This window comes from Abrus precatorius, unplaced genomic scaffold (genome assembly GCF_003935025.1).
Source record: "Abrus precatorius isolate BTA unplaced genomic scaffold, Abrus_2018 Scaffold4, whole genome shotgun sequence".
Taxonomy (NCBI): domain Eukaryota; kingdom Viridiplantae; phylum Streptophyta; class Magnoliopsida; order Fabales; family Fabaceae; genus Abrus; species Abrus precatorius.
The window spans coordinates 12,752,518-12,777,972 of NW_020874384.1; the positions used below are offsets into that span (position 1 = coordinate 12,752,518).

General features: G+C 30.2%; 3 protein-coding genes across 7 annotated transcripts; 1 reads left to right on the forward strand and 2 right to left on the reverse strand.

The window, feature by feature from the left end:
* Nucleotides 1-5,082: 5,082 nt before the first annotated feature.
* Nucleotides 5,083-9,439, reverse strand: LOC113865078 (ABSCISIC ACID-INSENSITIVE 5-like protein 2). The gene is made up of 4 exons (XM_027499441.1): nt 9,233-9,439; nt 7,341-8,248; nt 7,162-7,233; nt 5,083-5,403 (listed from the first exon to the last, which is right to left on the reverse strand). The coding sequence occupies exons 2-4, from the start codon at nt 8,154-8,156 to the stop codon at nt 5,323-5,325; spliced, it is 969 nt and encodes a 322-aa protein (XP_027355242.1). The 5' UTR covers nt 8,157-8,248; nt 9,233-9,439; the 3' UTR covers nt 5,083-5,322.
* An 8,813-nt stretch (nt 9,440-18,252) lies between these two features.
* LOC113864501 lies at nt 18,253-22,733 on the forward strand. 5 transcript variants are annotated; one of them, XM_027498282.1, is made up of 7 exons: nt 18,269-18,404; nt 18,574-18,968; nt 19,828-20,479; nt 20,597-20,796; nt 20,875-21,119; nt 21,301-22,102; nt 22,222-22,733. In XM_027498282.1, exons 2-6 carry the CDS (start codon nt 18,700-18,702, stop codon nt 22,092-22,094), a joined length of 2,160 nt encoding a protein of 719 aa, XP_027354083.1. In that variant the 5' UTR covers nt 18,269-18,404; nt 18,574-18,699; the 3' UTR covers nt 22,095-22,102; nt 22,222-22,733. The 5 variants fall into 5 exon arrangements, with proteins under 5 accessions (XP_027354082.1, XP_027354083.1, XP_027354084.1 ...); XM_027498283.1 differs by having other exon boundaries at nt 22,228-22,733; XM_027498286.1 differs by having other exon boundaries at nt 21,301-21,436; nt 21,516-22,733.
* Nucleotides 22,734-24,299: 1,566 nt separating this feature from the next.
* LOC113865766 (germin-like protein subfamily 3 member 4) lies at nt 24,300-25,062 on the reverse strand. The gene has a single exon (XM_027500507.1). It carries the CDS (start codon nt 25,033-25,035, stop codon nt 24,355-24,357), a length of 681 nt encoding a protein of 226 aa, XP_027356308.1. The 5' UTR covers nt 25,036-25,062; the 3' UTR covers nt 24,300-24,354.
* Nucleotides 25,063-25,455: the final 393 nt, after the last annotated feature.

Consider the following 25,455-nt stretch of genomic DNA (forward strand, 5'->3'; position numbering starts at 1 on the left):
AATAATAAAAAATAAATTTAATTTATATTTTAGATATTAATATAATTTTATATATAAATATTTGTATAATTTTTTTATATTTATTATATATAAATATACTTTTAATACATTTAAAAAATTCTTTCTCATATCAACTCAGCAATAATTAAATTATATTACCTTAATTTAACAATATAAAATATATTAAAATTAACAATTTTAATGGTTACTTCATCTATAAATATATTTTTACACTAACTTTTCAAAATAAATATTTATATGTGAAGTAAATTCTATTTTTTGTGATATTTTTATATTTTTATATGCATCTTTTTATTTAAGTAATGTAAATATTTATATTAAAATTTTCAATCTTTTATTTTTTATAAAATAAATTTTTGAAAATAAATAATTACAAATTAAAAATATAATAACATTAGTCAACATAAAAATAAAATAAATATTTATAAATACATATGATATGTTTGTCTATAAATTCGAAGTTATATAATTAATACTATTAAATAATCAATTCATTTTTTTATATCCTATCTCAAGGTTATTAATAACATTTTTTAGGTAGTTTACTTCAATTTTCAATTCTTATAATTGAAAGTAAACTAGATTAAAAGTACTGCAAACATATTAATTTTATATTATTTTTTATTTTATTATATAAATATTAAATACTATTGTAAAATATATCTATATATGTTAAATTAAATTTATTTTGATTTATAATTTAGACTAATTATAATTTAAAATTAATTTTAGTATAATTATTAACCCTACTTTAATGATATAAAAAATACCAAACACATTTTTCTATTAAAAAATAATAATTTTTGTGATTTACTTTGATTAATAAATATATATTATGTTAAACTTATAAATAATTATTTATATATGATGTAATATTTAAGATTTATTTCTGTCATATGAATGTTTATATATTCTTGTATGTTTAGTCTTTTATTTTTAAGAATGGTAAAAATTTATTTTTTTAATCTTTTATTTTGTATGTTATAAATAACATTTTTAAAAATAAAAAAATTGAGCGTCTAAAAAAATATTATTTTTTTTACAACTTTCAAATTATTAAGTTAGTAATATTAAAAAATCAATTTAAATTATTTTGATATAATAAATTTATGTTATTAATCACATTTTTTACTCTAATTTTTATTTTTTATATTCAAAATTAAACTAAATTAAATCATACTAAATTTATATTAATTTTTTCATTTTAATATTATGTATGTTCAAATAATAAATATTTATTATTATTATTATTACTATCATTATTGTGGAAAGAAAGAACTAAGCATCACAGAGGTAGTCCAGTAGAAGCCTGTTTGATGACAAATCAATACTGCTCACTTCAGAGAAATTATTAGGTGTTACAATACTACTACATGTTCATGCTCCCACCCAATCATCATATATTATATGATCAAATTTATATATTTTAATTAATTTTTTAAAATAAAATATTTTCTTATCAAATGTTACCATAATTAATATATATACTTAATAACTGCTCGTTTCCAATAGAAAATAACAAAGCTAAACAATGAAGTACTCAATTAGGTGTTCCCCTAACAAATGAAAAGTTGCAAGAATTAATGTGATGTAATAGATGAATAAAAACTAAATTAATAAATTATTTACAATTTATTAAAAATCAGGGCTTGAAATATGTAATTCATTCATAACTTATCAGTAAAAGTCTACTCAATCCATTTATTATAATTTTTTTAGATAAATATTCAACTCATCTATTTAGAGTATATTTTACCTTATTCAAAGTCCATCTCATTCTCAAGCCCAAAGCTTATGCATATTGTGGATCCAATTGTATTGGGCCTCTGCTCTTTGGGCTCTTCCTTCAGAGTATGGTTCATAAAAAAACACACAAAAAAAGTGTTTTGGGATTTACAGCTATATCCTTCACTAAAAGGGCATCTACATTTGCCTTTACCCTGTCACTTATTGGGTAGCAATATCCATCCTAGTAATAGACGTTGCTTTCTGAAGGATATGACACCAATCCACTTTTCTACATTCAAATATCAGAATGCTTCTCTCCTTGATCAGATTGCCCATATTAATTCGATCATGATCTCCAATGTTTGGTTAAGTACTTGAAAATTCATCTTAACTCTCAAATGTTAATTCAAGAAAGAAAAGTTATTCAAGTTTTATAAAAGAAAATTTTGACTTTATTCTTAATCATAGTAGAACACTTTTACACACTACCTTTGGACTGGTGTGTAAAATTATAAGAGTCCAAATCTTACACGGAATATCTTGATTATATTACTAACCAATGTTAAATATTTTAACACACTGCTCACACATTTAAGACAAGACATTCATGTACATGATATGATGTACATGAAGTTTGTAGGATTAAAAGTTTGTGGGTGATCCAACATTGAGAGTTGATAGATTTTGATATCATATTAAAAAATTGAACCTAACTTACTCTCAAAGTTAAGGATGATTGTTTAGCTCTTATAAGAAGTATTTTGACTATGTAATCTTACACAAATTTTAGCTCTTCTAAAGTGAGAAAGTGAACATCTATCTTCTGTTAATTAAAGTTAGTTATTGTTATAAAAATACTTGTCTGAATCAACTAGAATTTATTTTCACTTTTTTACTATATACACCTCTTCACTTGGGAAACTAAACTTATCCTTGACCTGAGGTATACCAAAGCATGAATGTTGTTAAATGCTTAATAAATGAAAGCTTTTTTTCAAGAGTTGTAAGCTTGATTGTGAAATTTATGAAAAATAACTTAAAAATAGTTTATAAAAACATCATAAGCTGCTTTTATAAAGCTTAAGGATGTATTTGGAAGTGAGGTTTTTTAGAGAAAAAGGGAAGGAAGACAAATTTTTTATATTTACATTAAGAAAGTTATTTAATGCTTATAAAATAAAAAAATTAAAACATTAAGTTTACAAGTTGATGCTAATCTATCATTTTATTTCGTTTATTTTAAATAATTTATCAAATTAGAAAATATTTATTAAAATTTAAATTCTTTTCTCTTTTCTCTTTCCTCTTTCCTCCAAAACTCAACTGCCAAATAAACTCTTGTTAGTATCAATTTTATCTGAATCTCACAATTTTTATGACTACGCAAGCATTTAAATACAAACTTAATTCCTGTGCAAAAACAAAGAATGCAAGTACAATACCCCTTTGAAAAATCGTTTGAACAATTGTCTAAAGACTATCTAAAGAACATATAATCTATTAATAACACCCTCCTTTGAACAGAAGCATTAGGACGAGATAGTTTAGCACATCATATTAAAAAATTTACATATTAGAGACTGTCAGAAAAGCTCTCACAATAAGCCTGGAAAGAAGATCTTCATGGCAGACGCTTGACAGAAGGTAAACTCTATTTTTAATGCAATCAAGAACCAAACCTTGCATGTCATTAACAGCTTCTTCTAAGAATTCTATATAGACAGATACCAAACTTGATATAAATATACAGTCTCCAAGATAGATTAACGAAACACTCTTCAATCTTGTTTTCTATATTGTGTTTTAAAGTCATTTTGTTACTATTCTTGCTCTCTTTATATATATATATATATATATATATATATATAAAGAGGCTGTTTGTGTGAGATAATAATTGGGGTAGATCAGTTGATGTTGTAACTAATGTGATACAGTGAAAAATCCTTATATATATGTCAAGAACTAGACATAACAATTGGTGTTTCGAGAGTGAAAAGGTGTATATTTGTTGTGTTTATCCTCTTACCTTATGTTTTAGCTCCAACTTGCTTTTATACATATAAAAGAAGTTTCTATTTGTCATCTTTCATAAATACACATTTAACCTTTCCTTTTTTGTGTTGTTATCTCTTTCAATTCTAAATAAACTAAATAGAAGCTATCCCAAATGCTTTTTTTAATCATATATAGTTAATCATCTAGTATTATTTTAATTAATTAACTGTCAAATCTATTTAAATAATAATTTATTTACACATAATTAACAATTTAAAAGAAATTATGACAGCAATATAACTAACTATAAAATTTTGAATCTTTTTTGTTGAATCTGATTATGCTGGACCGAGAAAGAATTTTTATCAAATATAGTTAATGAGTCTTACAATTAATCATTAAAGGTCCTCATGTAATAAAAAATATATCTTATTTATATAACAACCATATGACTAGCATAAGAGAAGAGGAAGAGCATGTCATTGGGATTCAACTGAAAACAAATGCATCATATTACCCTCTTCATGTTTGTTAAATCAAAGCCACCTTTACAGTGAAAAGGGCCGTTGGTACAATACCCTTCGTAAAATCAAAGCCATCTTTGCCGTGAAAAAGAATGCACATACAATACCCTTTCTAAAATCAAAGCCACCATTGCTGTGAAAGAGAATGTTAGTACAATACCCTTTGTAAAATCAAAACCGCCTTTAATGCTATATCTTTTTTTCTCTCTTTAGTTTGTACATTCAAATTCTTTTGAGTAAATGACCGAACTGTCTGTTTAGATTAGTCATAAAAACTATTCCTCTTACCTTGACACAATGTAAACTTTATGGTCAAGATTGATTTAAATATACATTTTAATTGTTTAATATTTTAAAATTAATTTTATTAAAATAACATTAACAGAATTAATTTTACTAAAGTTTAAACCAAATTGCCCTAAATAATTCCTTCACAATTACAAAATACATTATTTTAATAGCAACAATGCACTGATTTTCTTTCTCAATGACAAAAGTAATTGTTAACTAAAAATTTTCTTTTACACTCTTTTCTAATCATGCCATCCTTTATTTTTTTGCGTGTGAAAACAAAATTCCCAGTCACTTTCAGAAATTTAATTTTAGAAGGATGAGTGAAAGAAAAAAAATAAAAAACTACCCGGCCAAAATTTTTGTTTAAAAAAATACAAAAGGAGTTGAGAAAAAGTTTCAACAAAACTGAAGCCAGATTATCCAATAGTTTGGTAATATATGATGCTCATCTCCGCAGTGCACATTAACAGTGGCTCTATTTTCCCATAACTTGAAAAATGGCAAGACCCTCAATTATGTGATCCCTAAGGCGCTTAAAAAGACTATTTTGAATGGTAAAACTACAACATTTGCCATAAATATTTTTAAAAAAAGAACCTCAAAGTTGTATTATGAAGAACCTAATGACAATTAAAAGCAAGCCATTGGATGCAAATGCATCACATAGCAATTGCTGAGATACCACATTCAACCTACAGTAAGCCACAAGGAGCATTCCCTCATACTCATATCTACAAACCTCTACATCTAGGTACAGATCTCAGAATGGAGCTGACGCATTTCGGCGAAGTTGATATTTTGGTTCAGGAGGTGGTGCACATGGCAACATCTTCTCCAGCTCCTGCAAGTTGAGGAGAAAAATCAATAAACTAGTGTAACAAATATAATACATAAGAAATAAAAGTATGCATGTATAATGAAAGAGCAGTGAAGATATGTTTGCTCCCATGATTTTGTCATGTAAAAATCACCATAGTTACAACCTGAATAGAAGCGATGATATTTTTATATAGTATGGTTGTATGAAGTATTTATAATCCAAGATCTTTGTAACAATTAACTCCAATTGCACTAGATGGAGCAAGAAATGTTAAACCAGTAAATCAAAGTCCAGATAACTCAAGACCCAACCAACCATACTACACGAAGCAGTGAAAATCCAATGCATTGGTTCAAGAGAAGTAACAATCATCATCCAGACAAATACCCCTTACACAGCTAAGGTATCATCCATAAAATTGAAAAGAGAAGTGAAAAACGATATAACTCTAAAATGAAAGATTTCAAACACTATCAACTAAAAGTATACATCATGAATCTCATGCAGCTCGTCCCACACCTATTTCATTCCAATCCACAGAAATGGATTATGAGAGACCAAATGAACTCCCAACTTCCATAATTCAAGTGATAGTTGATAAACCAAAGCCACTATACATGACAAAATAGTTTAGTTCGCAAAGATAAGCATGTTTGCTAACTCAAGTATGCTCATACCACACAAAAAAAGACTTGGATGACATAAGTAGAGAAAATCATCCGATTGCTTGACTTATCAATTATATATTAAAATTGAGAAACCCAATTAAAATTAAGTATCTGAGTACTTTTATCAAGAAATATCATAATCAGATCATCATAATGTTAGCTAGCAGAGAGTCAAACCAGAATGTATAGATAAATGACAGGCATCACAGTGCACAGGTATAAGTTGTTTCCACAAAAATCCTAAAACAGAAGGATAATGCAAAGCTGGGAAGGAAAGAAGCAAGATTTGTCATGAATGAAAATGGTGAATGGAAAAAACCTAATAATAATCAGATTTTGCATCATCCTGCCAGTTAAAATATTAATGTTAAACATTTTCAGCATGTGGATCACATCCAGATTCAACCAAAACTGGTTTGATTTGTCTAATGCTTTGGAAGGAGTCAACAAAAAACAAGGTTAAAATGAACTGAGTGGAATCTACATGTTTAAAAATCAGAATGGAAATGCTGGATCACGTACTAGTATTAAAACAAAGAAGAAACCTAGAGTCCTCAGTTCCCGTTGGTTAGCATTTTTGTAAACTCATATTCCCCCCTAGCAAAAATGAAGCATAAGCAATCTTTTTGTGTGTATTGAATTTCTTTTTCTATTAACATACCTTACTGTTTAATGAGGTTTCGGAAGAGAAAATCATCAGTTGTCTGTTATCATATCATACACTAAATACATATTACAAAAGCAGTAGTTAAAGAGCGGTTAATAGCTTTCAAGCATCAGATTTAATTCTCGGGCCACATAAGAAACAAATCTATCTACTGCACAGGACTTTGAATTGTGAGCACAAGTATGCACCACAAATTTGGGGAACCATGATCAGAAAAAGTTTCTTACTACTTGTTAATTCTGGTCTTGACTAAAAAAACCATAATATGCAAAAATTCTTGTCTCCGTTGCAAGCAAAAAATTAATATAATAAAAGAACCTATCTTATTTTAAAAATATACCCTGCAAAAGGGGAAACAACTTAATCTGAAGAAAGAAGGTATATTCAGGAATTTAAATTAACAGCTAAAAACACTTAAAAGCAATTAAACCAGAACAATTTAACCTTTCGTTTCCTCAGCCTTTCATTTTCCTCTTCTAGACGCGAAACTTTATTCTCCAGTTCATTTGTGTAAGCCTGCTTATAATATTTATCATTCAGAGTGTTTTCACTAAGGAAAAACCTAACTAAAAATTGACGACTTAGATACCTCATCACTCAAAATAAAGAAAGAGAAAGATCACCTGTTTCCTTGCCCTTGAACGAGCAGCAGATTCCCGATTCTTGATCATCCTTTTCTGCCTCCTCTCAACAGTCTTCTCCATCATGTCCTCCGGAGTGCTTCTTTTTCTTCCAGGTGTCTGTGCATCTGACACCGCTCCCATCAGAGGTGAAGGCAATGCCACTTGACTATCAGCAAATGAAACATCCAACGAAGCACCAGCACCCATGTGTAATGGCTGTGCCAAACCCTGGCTAGGCATGTATATCCCCATTAAACTCTGTTGTGGATGCTGATATTGTGCTTGTGGATACTGTATCCACTGACCTTGCGCAGGAAACTGTGGTGCTGCGATGTTCGAATTGACCCCAGCTATAGTACCAATATTCTTTCTATTAGATGATGCTTCTGAAATAACACCTGCTTTCACCAAAAAGTCCTCCAATGTCATTTCTCCCAAAGTAGGTTGTCTGTCTCGGAACTTCTTCTCCTCATTGGTTTTGTTTTGTTGGATATCTCTCCAAACCTCATCTACAGTCTTCTTGCTTAGTGCACCAGTTAATGACAGACTAGCCTGACGCTGCAGTGCAGCTTGACTAGTGTGTGCTGTGCCGTCATTGTCCACATCAATGGACTGGCTAGCCTCAACGGTCCATACATTTTTTAGAAGCTCATCAAGGTTCATGCTACTAAGTGGCTTCCCTAAATCACCTAACTGATTCTGAACCTCATCGAGTGTGAGACTGTACATTGAGTTTTGCCGCACCAGAGGCTGAAATTGTGACAGTTTTCCATTACTATCTCCACCACCCTGAGATCCCATAGTCTGGATCCCCATTTACCAAGTATCACTGTTAACAATTCACTTCACATCTTATACTCAACCCTTTTAGAGTACAAAAGCAACTTATCCAAATCTTCAATCCTTTCCTGAAAAATCAGAAGCAGACAAATAGAGAATTCATAATTGCCATTTTTGTTGAGATAGCCCAAAAGCTTCCAGGATCTACACTAATCAACAAGCCTAGTTCACATTCCAACACACAAAAGGAAACAGTCAATTGAAGAGAGGGAGAGAATTTCAAACATTTTTGTCAAACTCAATATCATGTACACATGTAGTGAGCAAAGTTGCAATTTCCTATGAGGAAAATAATTTGAAGTATATAATGAAAATTTCAAACCAGTCCAATCAGAAAAACGAGAGATCTTGTAATTTAGCAGCAGGAGACATTTCATTTCCTTTAGAAAATGAAACCTTGAAAATAAGAAAACAGTGACAGTTTAATTTTTGGTATGTTTTACCCAACACACAAAATAAATTGAAAGAAAAAAATGAAGACCAAGAGAAAAAATAAAATCAACTTCGAAATTGAAACACAGAACAGATTCTAGGAGGGCATGCAAATAAAACCTAGTTAAAATGTCAGACTAACAACTCACTGATAAATCTTTAATTTTTATGCAAATGAAAATAGAAACCTTACAGGTACCTTTCTTAGAGAAAAAAAATAAACAAAACAAAAAGAACATTATTTTTTTCATTTCTTTCCAGATAAAAGGGTTATTAGAACTTTGATCCCTTGCATGCAAGCTCAAAAGCACGGTTACGGAAATTAAATTTCCGTTAAAACCCAAAACCCCATTATCGAAACACCAGAATTCAAGACCAATTTTTTCAATAAATAACCAGAGAGAACACCCATTTGCATGCAAACAATTCAGTGTCACTATTGAAACACAAAATGAAAAATTCTAAAAGTATCTCCAAAACGAAAACAGGAGGTGAGATCAAACCCACCACAGACTCAGTATTTGTTTCTAACATGCATTGATCAAAATTCAGAATTTGAAAGGGAAAACATCATATACAAGAAAGAGTGTGTTGTAAGGAATAAAATTGCATAAAAAAACCTTTGTGGGTCGGAGGACATCGATCTGAAAGTGCGAGTTTTGGAGTCAAAATCAGAACAAGCTTTGCAAAAGCTTTCAACAGAGTGTTGGGGAGTACAACTTTTTTGTTTGTAGAAAATCCAAAGTGCGTTCGTGAGAGAGAACAAGGAGATGTGGGAGAAGAGAGTGAAAAGCTGACCAAATGTCAATTGCTCAATTTTTGTGCTTAAAGAAATGAACGATGCTATGCACAAGTTAGCACAATTTTTTAATTTTTAACGTTCTTAATTATTAATTATTAAGAGTAATGCTAGTACAATTTTTTATTAATTAAAAATTATAAAAATTAAAATATTTTTTAATATTTTTATAATTTTAGTAAATAATTAAAAATACATTAAATAAAATGTGTTGCTGACAGTCATTTATTAAGTTTCTCTCCTTTTTTTTTATAAAAAAGTTACATGTATATAATAAAATAATAATAATAATAATTAAAAATACAAGTCTCATTATTTAAATTAATTTAAATAAAAAATTACAAAATTCAAGTTTCGTAGTACTTACATTTAATACTTATCTTGTCTTCCTCGGTTAACGTAAAATAAATATATGTAACATTCAAAATAGAATTTAAATACTTATTCGGTCAAACCTAAAATACATAAACAAATCAAATTCATTAAAAAAAGTTCAACAGAACATGAAATTTTTTCAAAAAAAATTTTTGCAATTCTATGACTCAAGCTTTTTAAAACACAAGTTAATGTTGAGACATTTGTAAAAACAATAAATAAATAAAAAGTGTTTTGCAACTCTAACGAGGATATGTTTATTTCTTTTCTAAAAATAGTTTTTTATATTAAAAATAAAGTATTTTGTGAATATTTATTTTTCTTTTAATAAAATATAATATAAATTTATATTAAATCATATTTAAAAAACAGAAAATTACTTTAAAATAAAATATACATGCTCTAAATAACAAAACTTGAATTTTATAATTTTTGATATAAGCTTCACAAATTAATGTTGTGACATTTGCAACAATATATATATATATAAGAAAAGAATCTTTTTATACTAGTATAAGTAAAAACTCTTACACTTAATTTAAGTATTTTATTTAACTTAAATCTAAAGACCATTAAACTAATAAATTATAACTCGTTAGATTTAAGTTAAATAAAATGCTTAGATTGAGTATAAAAAATTTTAGACTTACATAATCTTGTCCCATATATATATACTTTAAATAATAAAATTTAAATTTTATAATTTTTTATTTTTATTTAAAATTTTCAAATTTGAGTAATGAGATTTATATATTTTTAATTTTTTAAAAAATTTGTTAATTAAACATATTTTTTAAAAAAAAAAAAGTTTTGTTAGCTTACAATATAACATATAAGTACATAAGAAATTTTATAGAATTAAAAGGATAGAGAAAGTAAATACTACATTGTATATTTATATAATATGATAAAAATAAATAAATAAATAAAATATAAATTTAGTCAAAATTAATATTTTTACCTTTTAATTTAAAGATCAAATTTTATTTTATTTTATTTTTAAATTTTATTTTGATTTATTTTAAGCTTTTAACTTTTAACAATGTTTTAAATAAATTATTTCTCTTCAAAATATTACATCATCTTTTTCTATCACACATTATACAAGTCTTTATACATTATTTATTTTTTTCTACCTCTAAATTTTAACTTTTTCCTCTACTTTTTTCTTTTTTTTTTCTTTTCTCCCTTTTTTTTTTGGTAAAACTTAATATACACTTGCTATTTAATTTTTGTTTTGTTTTTTTGTCTCTGTAAACACAATCAATTGAACAAGTTTATACCAAATTGATTGACAATGAATTTTGATTATACTTATTCTGTGCTTATTAAAGGGGCTAAAAGGTAAGGAAAACTCAATTGTGAGTTCTCCATTCATATTGACTTGTAGAAAGTTTGAATATAAATTAAGATGTTAAAGACGAGACATATTAGGTATATGTATGAAAAAAAAGAGAAAAGATAAGGAAGAAGAAAATGAAATGTGGGAGAAAGTTGAAACTTAAAAAAAAAAGATGATGAACAATATATGAAAATATGGGGAAGAAGACAATGAATAATACACGATATTAACATGTGATAGGAAAAGATAAAATTAATTTTTAATGAAAATCACTTATCTGAAATATTTGAATGAATGTAGGTCTGTATGCCATGTACGAATATGAATATTATGTGTAATTGAAATGTGTGTGAATGAGGCATGTAAAATGCAATTGTGAATATGCTATGAATGGTTCAGCGATACACTAGAGGTGTGGAAGATGGAGACGGTAGAAATACCTTGGGGAAGAGAGAGTAATGATGACACCAACAGTGAGCGTGGGTGCACCACAGGCCACACATTCTCCTTCTGACTAGACCTCTGACCAATACCTTTGTCGAGCGACTCATAACTGCACATGTGGTATCCGTGATACGAGGGTAACTGGCGACCATCCATAGTGTGAAACTGTGATCATAGTGCCATAGTGAGTGCACATATATGAAAATGTTTTGGTGTTGTGAATGCATCGATTATGAATTGAAATGGAATGCTTGAAAGTGTTGCCTATGATTGTCTATACTTGAGTAGAATATGTTAAAATACATGAGGATGTGTAAGGTGAGTCTCTATGTTATGTGTATGTTGGATAGTGTAGAGTATTCACCCTTAATTTTATTTTTCAGGTGAACAAAATGATCATCAGCACTAGACTCAGTGAAAGATGGATGAAACTATTATAAGACTTAGAAATTTATTTTAAAAATTTGATGTATTAGTTAAGTCCTATAACAATTATTGATACAAACTTATAAATCATTCTTATTTTAAAATATTTATTTGAACATATACACTAAGAACCACTTTAATAAAAAAAATTATTATTTTTATTTTTCTTTCAAAATTTATTTATTAAAAATTAAATTTAAGGTGTTATAACTATTCTTTAATATTCACTCTTATTTTTTACAAATACTAACATTTATTTATAATAATATTATTATAAGCAATGAATTTTGTTTATTTTACGATATAATATGGTTTGTATATTTATTTTAAACATTTTTATTGTATATAAGTTTTTATATATTGTTTGAATTATAAGGTATTTAACATAAGTTTATACTGAAAAAGTATAAAAACTAAAATTAGGAAAGAGGAGAACGAGTCGTCACAGATTTGCTAATCAATGGCTATAAATTCAATACTCTTGAAAGTATGCACACACTGCTCTGACATGACAGCTTGCGAGACACTATGCGAGACATTGTGGCATTGTGTTACGTTACATAAAACTTGGGTGTGTGAGCTATTATATAAACTCTAACATATTGATTGAATTGTCTAATGTAAAACTTGTGTATACGTGAGGCTATATTGTTTGAACTTTTAATATAATAAATTTTCTTGTGTTACATTATAAGCTGGCAGCAAGGGTAAATTTAATTTTTCAGAAATTAATTTTCATATGAAAATGTATTTGAAAAATTATTATATACAATGGAAATAAAATATAAAAAAAGTGACACATTTGAATTTAATAGTTAAGATAAAAGTATGGTTCTGTGATTTTATTAGAAATATTAAATATTTTAAATGAAATTGATAATAAATATGATAAATTTTGATTTTAGGATTTTATCAAAATTTATAATATATTTAATATATGATTAAAAGTGTTTATAATGATATTTTTAGTGAAATATACATATCTATTGCAAAATGCTGTTCTCAATTACTATGGATAAAATATGACCATAATATATCTCTCTTTTGTGATAATTCTAGAGTAATATAATTTTTTTAAAAATGTAATTCAATATTCTAAAAGTAACCATCATTTTATTAAAGATTATGTATTGATACTAATCATCACCGACCCGTGGACTTTATTTTATAAGAGAAAAGCATGAGATAATATGCTAAAACTAAGAAAATTGAAACTGAATGCTAAATTCAAGGGTAATTTAATAAATTTTCTTAAATGAATTTAATCACATAAAAAATCTCAAAGTCTTGCATGAAATTTTGTAAAAATTGCAAGAAAGAAGGAGTGTAGGTAATTTTTATATGACTAATACTTGTAAAATTATAAAATTTACAGTATTTTGTAATTGAAAGGATTTAATATATCTTTTGAAATAATATTGATAGTTAACTTTATATTAACATATAATGGAATTAATAGTTTAGATAAAAAAAAATATGCTAATATCTTCTAATATTAAAGAAATCACAATAATTAATCTAAAAGCTATAGAATATTCTTTCAAAATTTATATAGGTACCATAACAATTAACTTTTCTTTGTTTTCGGAGTCGACTTTTAATTTAATGGCTTTTATTATTTAAATTTGAGATTAGATCAAAATAAGTTCTCAAATGGGTTTGAGTAAATGCTCTTGTCACCCATGCAAATGCTCTCTAGATTTTTTATTCTTAAAAATAATCCAATCGTCCATGGAAGAAGGCTTTGCAGTGTGAACAAAAGGGTAAATTTCATATAAAGCAAGATTCATTAGCGAATTATTAATGTCCAGTTTCAAATTCGCTTAAACAAACATAAGTGAATTTGAAATGAACGGTTCAATTTTCACGGTAACATCAGAGGATTTGGATCCACACTGAAAAAGACTAGAACGATTGTGATTCAAATTTTCAGAATCTTGCTGCTAAACAATGGCGTCTTTTGAAAAAAGAAAAGGAACTAAGAATGTATATAGACAATAAACCTTTCCAACTTTCTATTTTTTTCTTTGATTTTTGCCTTTCCATTTGTTTTCGTTTATTTTTCGATGGCAGTATATATTTCGTTTATCATTCTGTGTTCTACTTGCGGATCAAACTCTGTTTCTCTTCTGATATGTTGTTTGCAAAATGCAGATTCTTGCTCTTCTGATATGTGTCTCTTCTTGCACTACACAAGTCGTTCATCGTTGCTAAATGCCTATACGTGAGTGCAGATTCTTGCCAACATTGCTCACTCTTTTGACGGATTTGGAGTGAGATTTTCTTCTGCTGCACTCCTCACTCCTCTGATATTATAATATATATTAGGTTGTGTACTTTTGTTCTGAACTTTTAGCTTTTTAGTTTTTTTTTTTTTTAGTTTATTTAATATTTTATAATATTAATATAGATCTACGTTGCATTAGTGTTAAAATATATTCTAATCATATTTTTTATTTGAATATTTTTTGTGATTTTTTAAAAATATTTTATAATTAATATAGATTTATGTTGCACAAATGCTTTTATTGTTACGATCTAGAATTAGGTCTGTAAAGTCTATTCAAAATTAAACATATAAAATAATAAAAAAATTTTAAACAAGTAGTTCATCATTTCAAAATATGATAACTTGTTAAAATCACTTTATAGTTGTCATAAATAATGATGACATTTCTTTTTTACTTTGACATGTGTTGAAGGGGTGGGTATTTTCTACTTTTGATCATTAAATATGGAGAAATACGATAAATGTATCTTTGATGTTCATATTATAAAATTTTTTACTTTTCTTTGATACCTTACTAAGGTATAATTACTTGATAAGTGTTGTAAGTCAAATAATTTGATTATTGAATAAATTTCTGTCTTTTACGCATTCATCGAAGTAGACAAAGTTTATCATCGTTAAAAAGGGATAGATTGTTAGAGCAAAAGTAGATCCTTAAAAGATTGAAGGTCTAATTGAATTTTTGATAATTGATAAAAGATTGTGGATTTTGGCCCAAGATATATTATGTAGGCTCTTGTCGCTTTGAAGTTACCTCTGTCACCTACCCAGTTAGCATCACAAAATGCAGTAACGGATTGAGTAGAGTATTTAGTGAAGTGCAATCCATGATCAATGCTGTACTTCAAGTAACGAAAGGACGCCATGGTGGATTGTTGGTGCAGCAGCTTGTAATCCCTCCACTGTTGGGAGCCGGAGGTGGTCGCTGCTCTGTGAAACCAGCCTCACGCTGTACCCTCTAGTCTAAGACTCAGGAAACCTATGCCTTCGCCTAAGTTCCACGAGCTAACTCTCAACTTGGAGCGGGCAAGCCAGCATGTTGCAGCCATAAATCCAACCCAGCAAAGCCTTTGAGCTGTCCCATAACTTTGAAGCCCTCACTTGAGTCACAAGCTGGCGTAACCCAACTCGGTATGCTGGCAACCTTGTCAGAGGGACTTTAAAGACATGGAGATTTTCTGTTGCGGCCAATGTGGGACTTTACAATGTGAAAAAGAGATTGCTGTTTGCACGAATGAAGTCGGAGGGCTCATGCCTTGTGGAAAAAAAGAAAGGACAATGCAATCAATTTGGGAAGGACAAAGGATTGTAATTTGTACTTTTGGTTTAGATAGAAAGTGATTAGATGTTTGTCTCAGTGACTTAGCTGGGTAGTCTTAACATGCTAATGATTAATATATTGCTGTCCAAAAATGCAAAAGGTGATGGTCCTTGCATTAGGTGAAGTGGTGCCAGCAAAGTCTGCTGTTACTATACCTTACCTTACGTCCTCCCACAAGTGTGAGAGGCTTACAACATCCAGAATCAAGCACCGCTGCTCTGATAAGCCAGCGTGAGCGGAAACCCTACCCTGTAAAGACTAGAGGATACAGCTTTACAATGTGCTTCTGGGCTTTTTTTTTAATATTTTACAAAGGCAAACGACATAGCCGTGGCCTAACTCCAGTAGACAAGCTCTACCACACTGCACCACAGTCCAATGACCGATAGTTCCTCGGCTGCAGTTCCATCACCTTAATGCCCCCTCTTGGGTCACAAGCTAGCGCTACCTAACTCGGCCGGCCGTCTACTTTGTCATGGGTATATATAGACTTTTTCTTTTCTGAACTGCCTGATGTGGGGCAATGTGTCAGTTATTTCGCCTTAGAAGCCATGGATAGCTCCATTAATGGGGGGAAGATAAAGTTTGTGAAGAGATAACAGGTGCTTGAAGAATATGATTGCAATTCATATCTTGATGTCTTTAACTTTTATGATGTGCTTTGGTGGTGAAATTCTCACGTCCAAGAGTCTTGTAATAATGGTTCTTCCAATCATTGGCTGAATGTTCAGAACATATACATATGACGTGGTTTTTGCTTCGTTTCTCTGTCACTTGTCTCTCTTTTTTATGGGGCTTTAAAATGGATTTTCTTCGTTTTCGGATTCGACTTTTAATTTAATGGCTTTTCTTATTTAAGTTTGAGATTACATCAAAACGAGTACTCAAATGGGTTTGAGTAAATGCTTGCACTACCCAAATCAATCATCATTTTATTAAAGATTACGTAAAAAAGATGTGTTTAATATATAATACATTGATACTAATCTTATCAATTCATTTGTTGAAGATAGATTGACATTTATATGAGATACTCGTGTGCTTTCAATAAATAGTGTGTTGATTAAATCGTTAGACCAAGTCTTTGCATGTGTGGTCTATTATTTATTTTTTTGTTCGTTCTTGAAATATTATAAATCCTTCAATTTAGTGCTTGAAAAAAAAAAAATATTAGTCTATGAATGTGTAGTTTATTTTGTCATTCTAATCCCTTATCTAAAATTTATTAATTAACTCACAAAAATTACAACATGATCCGTTAAATGTAATATGATATGCTGACGAAGTTGTTTTATTAGTCATGTTGCACTTTTAAAAATTATGTTTTTTATAAAATAAAAGTAAGTTGTATAGGAAATATTAAATAGGAAGTTAAGTACATATTTTTTCTTAAATATTAATACAGTTCATGGTTTTATTGAAATATTTTTTATACTTATAATTTTAATAAAAAATAAATAAATATCATATAAATGTCATAAATCGTAAAAATATGGAAACAACCAAAAATATTTTTATCCTATTTGCAATTTTATAATGATTATAACTCCATATTCAAATTGGGCCAAATATTATTCCTGTCAAGCAGTATGCATATGCACATTTTAAGTTTTATAATAAGAGATCATATTATATAATTATTTAAATAAATATGATATAATTTTTAATAAAAATTATTTAAAATAAAAAGTAGAAGAGATTTTATAAAAACATGTTATAAAAAAAACTATAAAGAGAGTTAGCAAATAAAATAAAAATAATTTTTTTCTTCAATTAACTACATAAATTATATGAAAATATTTTTAAAAAGAACTATCCTAGAAAAAAATTTCGTTAAAATTTATCGTTTTTCTGAAAAAAAGAAAGAAAGAAGGAAGGAAAGGAATAAAAAATTGATGATGAAAAGAAAAAAGAAAACGTGTAGAAGAAAAATGAAATAAAAAATCTATAGAATAAAATAAATTTTATATATAGTAGCAAAAGGTTAATTTTTTTTAAGACAAATAAAAACAAAATTAGAATATGAAATTAATGTTTACCTTAAAGTTGAAGGATAAAAACTCTAAAATTTAACTTTATTACTATAGTTATATGAAAAACTAATAACTTATTTATTATTCCAGAATACTTAGGGATTATTGCTAGCATTATGTACTCAACTTTAACTTACAAAATTCGACAATATCTCAATAATCGAATTCAAGAGAAAAATGAGTTTCCTATATTTCAACTCAAAAACGAACTCACAAGCTTTACTCAAAGTAAAGATTTAGTAAGTCAATACTGAACAAAACTCAAAATCTCTTGGGATTAGTTTTTTCCTTATAAGCAAAGTTGTGCCAACACTTGTATAGCATGCACTTGTAGTGCATCAAGAAGTTTTGAGTATTCACAAACTTAGTATGTCATTTCATTTTTAAATAATTCCATTAATGTGTTTTAGGTGTCCAAATGTGGAGTGAAAAGAAATAAAGAAATAAATAAAATGAAGAATAAAGTGAAAAAATAAAATAAAATATATGATAAAATGTGTAACAAAAAAGCGGAAAGATAACAAAAAAGATTAAATAAATTTAAACATAAAAATATCAAGCATAAAAATATTATTGCAAATTAAAATAGTGATACGATGTCGTTTTTGCTATATCCTCTCGTTGTAATTGCTCAGTTTCTCAGCCGACCCATTTCATCCCAAACCACCCCTCGCTTCTCCAAAATCCTCTTCACGTTGCGCCACTATTCTCTTTCACTTCAACACACGAATTCATCTTCTTCTGAATATTCAACCGAGAGGGGTATGTCCTTCGATTCTCACTACTGAACTTGCCTTCAGCTGTTTATGTTTTTTCTCTGTTCTTTCTTTTGATTGAATTGCTTAGCTGTTGTTACACAACACATAAAACTCATCAAAATAAAGTCTTTAACTATTTATCTCAAAAGGGTCTTTTGTGGATGTTGTTTCAGGGTGTTCTATTGTGTGCTTGAGCAATTTTGTGTTTTATGAACTTGTGATTGTTTCTGGGGGTGGTGGGGGGACTTGTATATTCTGGTGTATATAGCAAGGGAAGTTTGGCTTTGTTTGTTGTGGAGATGGATATTGTTGAATCAGTGGGGAAGATTCCTTTGCAAGATCCACCTGGAGAGGAGTTTTGTGCTGCTGACTTGACTTGGACCAAGTTTGGCAATGATGAGCACCATGATGAAGTTGCCCTTATTCCCTATGACAGAGTTGATGCTTTTATAATTGGTGAATGCTCTAATGTGGAGTGCCCAACTCGGTTTCATATTGAGAGGGGAAGGAAAAGAACTATTGGTAGCTTGAAGGAGTACAAGGATGATGAGTATCTGGAGTACAGGCTGTAAGTTTCATCCATGCCTGTCAACCTTCTTTCTTGTTTCATTTAAGGTTACGTAGAATTGATTTTGAACCATTCTGATGCACGACTTACAATATGCTTGCATTCGTATCCTAGGGGTATCCGCTACTATTTTTAATTATTAGTGATAGTTTTTTATATTTTGTATAATTTATTGGAATATTTCCTTAACTTTTAGGGATTTTTTTTTTCATAAAATTTCTATTTGACTGTGATTTGATCAAATTTCTCACACAATATTCAGTCTGCATACATAAATACAAGTATATTTTAGTTTTAATGTATTGCCGTACCCATATCCTAATATTTTATAATTTTTTCGTATTTTCATATTGTATTGTATTCATTACTCGTACCTGTACCCGTGCAACATATGTATGATGAGGTGTGTTGTTTTTAATTAAAAAGTGCAAAAATTAGTTTTGTAACTTTGAAATTAACAGAGCCTTCTGTTAAAATGATTATTAATTTATGATCAAGCATGCTTTGTTTTACATTTTTTTTTCCTCTTGTGGTTATTGTGATTAGATGATTGTCAGAGTTTTCTGTAACATTTGCTTGGTTTTTCTCTAATTTTGTTGTATCTCTTTTTTTCTTTTAATTTTATCTGGTGACCATTGGAATTTGGAAGTGTGAAATCATGCTTCCCTTGTATAAAATCGATTGTTGTGAAGTTTCCAAATGTTAAAGGTGATCATAAGTTCAAACCATTTTCCTGTTGCTGTCTGGAGTTTGGAATCAACAGAAGACTAGCAAATGATTAATTTCAAACTTAAGTATTGATCTGGACAATTAGGATTCCAATACTTATGTTGTCAAGTTGATTTTTTTATTTGAGAAGGTACTGGTGCTCATTTGGCCCTGAAAATTATGGGGAAGGCGGAGGTATATTACCTAGTCGCAGGTATCGACTTAATACTCGAAATCGGGCTGCTAGACCTCAATCGATGCGGGGTTGTACTTGTCATTTTGTTGTTAAACGTCTTTATGCCCGTCCATCACTTGCGCTTATTATATACAATGAGAGGCGTCATATTAACAAGTCTGGTTTTGTCTGCCATGGACCACTTGATAGAGATGCCATTGGCCCAGGTGCCAAAAAAATTCCCTATATATGCAATGAAATTCAGCAGCAAACAATGTCCATGATTTATCTGGGCATTCCGGAAGAGAATATCTTGGAGAAACACATTGAAGGAATTCAGAGATATTGTGGCTCAGATGCAAAAGTCAATAGCCTTGCTTCTCAGTATGTTCACAAGCTAGGTATGATTATCAAAAGGTCTACCCATGAACTGGATCTAGATGATCAAGCTAGCATCCGCATGTGGGTTGAACGCAATAGAAAGTCTGTCTTTTTTCATCAGGATACCTCTGAGTCAGACCCTTTCATCTTGGGGATCCAAACAGAATGGCAGCTGCAGCAAATGGTTCGTTTTGGTCATCGAAGTGTTGTTGCGGCAGACTCAACGTTTGGCGTGAAGAGACTTAAAGTAATTGTTTTCCAATCATCACTTTTTTATGTTAGAGCTAAAAGAAATACAGTTATCCTCTTCACATTGCAATATATTTTCGATCAACCTAACTTAGTTATCTTTTCATATTGGCAGTATCCCTTGTTCACAATACTTGTTTTTGATTCAAGACAACATGCACTTCCTGTTGCATGGGTCATTACACGTAGCTTTGCAAAGCTCGATGTGTCTAAGTGGCTGAAAGCTTTAATTGATCGAGCTCGTAGTGTTGAACCTGGATGGAAAGTCAGTGGATTTTTAATTGATGATGCTGCAGCTGAAATTGATATTTTGAGGCAAGATTTATTGCTGTAGAAATGAGTTGGATTTAAAAATCTATAGTGGTGTTTGATTTTCTTCTATTGTTTTTACAGAGATATATTTTGCTGTCCTGTCCTATTTTCACTGTGGCGTGTTCGTAGATCATGGCTTAGGAATGTTGTTAAGAAATGCAGTAATATTGAGGTTCAGCGAGAGATTTTTAAGCGTCTTGGGACTATAGTGTACAGCATTTGGGGAGGTCTTAATACATCAGTTGCCTTGGAACAATTCATGCTGGATTTTGTTGACCAATCCGCTTTCATGGAATATTTCAAAGTCTCCTGGGTGCCCAAGCTTGGTTAGATCTTTCTCCTTTACTCTCTTGCATGAACTTAAAATAACCAGTTTGACTGAAGGTGCATTGACATGCATTGCATGAATCTTTTTTAACATTTTGTTTCAGAATTATGGGCTTAGTTGCTCAATCATTGATACATAACTTACTCTCTTCTTTCCCTTCCTTTTTCTCTGTTCCGCAGAAATGTGGCTTTCAACAATGAGAAATTTTCCACTAGCAAGTCAGGAAGCTTCTGGAGCATTAGAAGCGTATCATGTTAAGCTGAAAGCCAAACTTTTTGATGATTCACATCTTGGAGCGCTGCAAAGAGTAGATTGGTTAGTCCACAAGTTAACAACTGAGTTGCATTCAAGCTACTGGCTTGACCGCTATGCTGATGAAAGTGATTCTTTCCAGAATGTGAAGGAGAAATATATTGCTTCTACATCATGGCATCGAGCACTTCAAATTCCCAACTCGGCTGTTACCTTGGATGAGAAAGACCACCTCTTTGCCAAAGTTGTGAGCCAGAAAGATAGTAGCTTAACTCATCTAGTGTGGAATCCAGGATCTGAATTTGCTTTCTGTGATTGTTCTTGGTCAATGCAAGGTAACATTTGCAAGCATGTCATCAAAGTAAACATGGTTTGTGAAAAGCTTCAGGGTTATCAACCATCCATGTCTTTTCGGTCATTTGAAGAGGTTTTGATGGACCTATGGAGAAAGCCAATGGATGATTCATTTGCGTTGGATCTATCTTTGGCTTGGACCCATCAGATGCTAGATCAAATCCAAAAGCTAGTTGAACTGAATAATTCTGCTGATATTGGGACTGTAGTTAACAATATGCCTCTGAAATGGGTCTCTAAGAAAGGCAGAACCTACATTGGCAAACCATCGTCAACTTTGGCTCTTCCTCATGGTAACAGTAACACAAAAAGTGTTGCAGTGCATAAGAAGAATCGGAAAAGGAAAAGATTGTCACGGTTAAGATGACCAATTTGGATTGTAGTTATGAAGTTTCATCTGGGATACTCTGATCAATGCAACTCCATTTCATTTAAAAAATTCTCTAACTTCAGAATTTCTGGCTTTATAATTCTTTTGCTTCATATCTTTGAAGTTGCAGCATCAACCAATGGTCAGCACACATGCTATCTGATCACAGAACAGTTATTGCTGTTATTATATGAGCATGGTTGGTAGTTGGAGACAAAATGGAGGAAACAAGCAATTCTGGTGCATATGTTTTGTTCAGCTTTTAAACCTGGCCGTACTTTTAGGCCATCACCTGAAATGGTGTAATGTTCAATTTTGCTTGAACATTGGGAGCCATTCTCTAACGTTTCAATTTTCATCATTTTCCCTTTATTGTCATAGTCATATTCTAGCATAAGTATTTATTATTTATTTAATTTTTCTTACATTGTACCATCTCCATCTTCAAAATTTGAAGTCCTTTTAGTTCACTGCAGGGGATATATCATTCATGGAATGTTCTTATCTTTCAATTTTGGCTGATTATTCTTGTTCCTTGATTTACTTTTATGTACATATACTAATTATTGACATATTACTTGAAATAAGTTGGAAGATATATACTTCAATTAGTGAGAGTTTTGAGCTCAATTCATTTGTTTTGCATCGGCGATCTTCACAGTAACAGCGGAAACCAATATGATCCAGGAATACCTTGCTGTACTTGAAAAAAGGAAACAATTTGACTGCTTTATTAACATCTCCATTGAATTCTTGCTATGAAATGTTAAGAGCGTTTTGAATGTGTTCTAGAAATGAAATTTCTGAAGATATTGAAATTACATTTTAGAGTTTAAACGTTTTGTTATGCATAAAGTCATTTTTAGAATAAAACATACAAAAAAATTTAAGGGTGGTGCAACTTTTGAAAAGGAGTGGTGCAGAAAACAGTTTTTGCTTGACTTGTCTTAGAAGTTCAAATTGCAACAGGATTGATCTATTCGTATCTATCTTCTTGTTGATCATGTTTTCAGTTGTCCTCTGTTTTGAGATTGATTGCAATGCACATAGCTTTGACCGTTCTGGGTTCAGTCTGTGCCTTTTAAGTGACTAACATGAATGTGGAGTAGAAATAATGAATTCTAGTTATTTGCATTAATACTTAATAGTTGAATGGATACTATATGTTGTCTTCTTACACTATTTAACCCCCTAATTATTGATCCCTACCTCATCCTGAATTCCCATTGTATTCCTCCTTGCTCCTGTTGGGGGAGTCAACTCGAGACTATAATTGGCATTATATAATCCATCTGTGTTGTGATGTTGAAGAAAACTAATGAAAATCCTCTTAAACATTTTATATCATTGTGTACGTTACTTATCATTATGCGAGAGAATTTTCCTTGATTGCATTAATATAAGGAACCTCTTTTAATGCTTAAAACCAGCCTGGTTTTACAGCCTTGGATATATTAGTGGAAGAAGTACTTATAGGATCTGAACAATTTGTTTAAAACCAAAGGCATTAGTCGGAAGAGATCCGAAGGAACCTAGTAATGGTGGCATATGTGATTTAAATTGAGTTTCCAAGCAGTAACAGACCATCAGATAGCATGCTGCAAGCAAGTTCAAATATTGCCCCGTTTTTTGTGCTTTTAAATACCATTACCATCTCAATTAGTGTACCTCCGAGAAGCTGAAATGTGAGAAGGGAATTAGTTGTTTAATGGGAATTTATTGATGTCCCATGCTCTATAGTGACAATCTAATCCAATTTGACAAAGTGTTTGTATTTACCAGTATTATGTAGCAAGGTGTTAAAATGTTCTAGCAACTGTTGTAAAAACTTCAGTCATGCTTAGTTGATAACAAAAAGGGGTCAATGGGTATAAAGAGGCTAAACCTCATGGTACATTTGAAACAAAAGAGAACACTCAAAATGTTTCATCTGTTTTGTTCTTCCATTCTACTTCCTTAGATCATTCGGACTCAAGATTTTTAGTTGTTTTTGGATCTATGAAATTTCCTCTTGTTTGTTCATTAATAAAATCAAGTAGAACTTCTGTATAAAGTAAAAGAAAATTATTCCTAAAGATATTTTTAGCCATTCATAATCTTTTTGGTAAGTTAGTAATATACCATACATAATGTAACTTGAAGTAAAGCTCAATATAAAACAAAATTTAAAACTATTTTCATTTATTCAATGCACGCGGTTACATGTATTGAACTAAAAATATTTAGAAGTCAATAAATAGATAATAGTTTGAAATGACTAACTGAAAATGCTTTCCAATTCTGGAGAGATGAAACTGGTAACATCTTGAGCTTCAGAAGCAGAACGTGAGATGAGTCTACTCTTTAACTTGTCTAATGATTCCAATGTTGTGTCAAAAGTTGTAGGACTAAGGGATACAAACCCAGGATTTTGGCTGTTGAACACTGAGAAGATAGTGGCTTCTTCAAAACCAAAATTAAGACAGAAGTGGAACAAAGCCTTGGGGAAAACAAAAACATCACCAACTTTGAGATACCTTTGGAAAAACTCATTTTTGGTATCAACAAATCCAACTAATAATACACCTTTGGTAACAAAGATCATCTCAGTAGCTCTAGGATGATAGTGGAAGTTTACCAAGCCATTCTCTTCAATGTCAGTTCTTCCAATTGAAAGGCCTAGAGTATTCAGGCCACTAAAATCAGCAGCAGTGACAATTTTTATGGATGCACCAAAAATGTCTCTAGAGCCAGCTTTGCTTAGTTCTGTGCTCCTGAAATCTTGAGCTGTTACATTAGCTGGGTTTTTGCATTGTAGACCATTGATGAATATGGTCTGCTTATTGGGTGGAACTGCTGGACAAGTATCCTGAAGATTATCACAGTCTGCCATGCAAACTCGGATTTTGGTAGTCAAGGCCACAAATAACATTAAGAAAAGGTTAGCAAAGGATTTCATCTTGAATCTCTCCACTTGGTTACTATTTCTTGCACCTTATTAGGCTGAAAGAATAAATTATCCTCTTCAATTTATATATACAAATAAGAACACACAATTAAGTTGCTAATCTTATTGGATTTGTGCTAATATGTGTCTTAGGGTTGCAAGAAATGCAAGTAATGATAGTCTTGGAGTTCACTTCTGGCTTTGAAGTATAATGTAAGAAGTGTTTGCTTGAAACAAAGGAAACACTGGCCAATTTACTGAGTTTGCACCATGTCTTAATTCCACCATTATTTTTGAAACTTGAAGGTTGTGTAATAGGAAATTCCATTTGTGGATTATGTTAGTGGAATGACAGTATCCGTTTATCAATTTCAATGGTCAAATTCAATTAGTTATGCTGTCAATTTTTAGGCCGTGTTTCTATTTAGATAG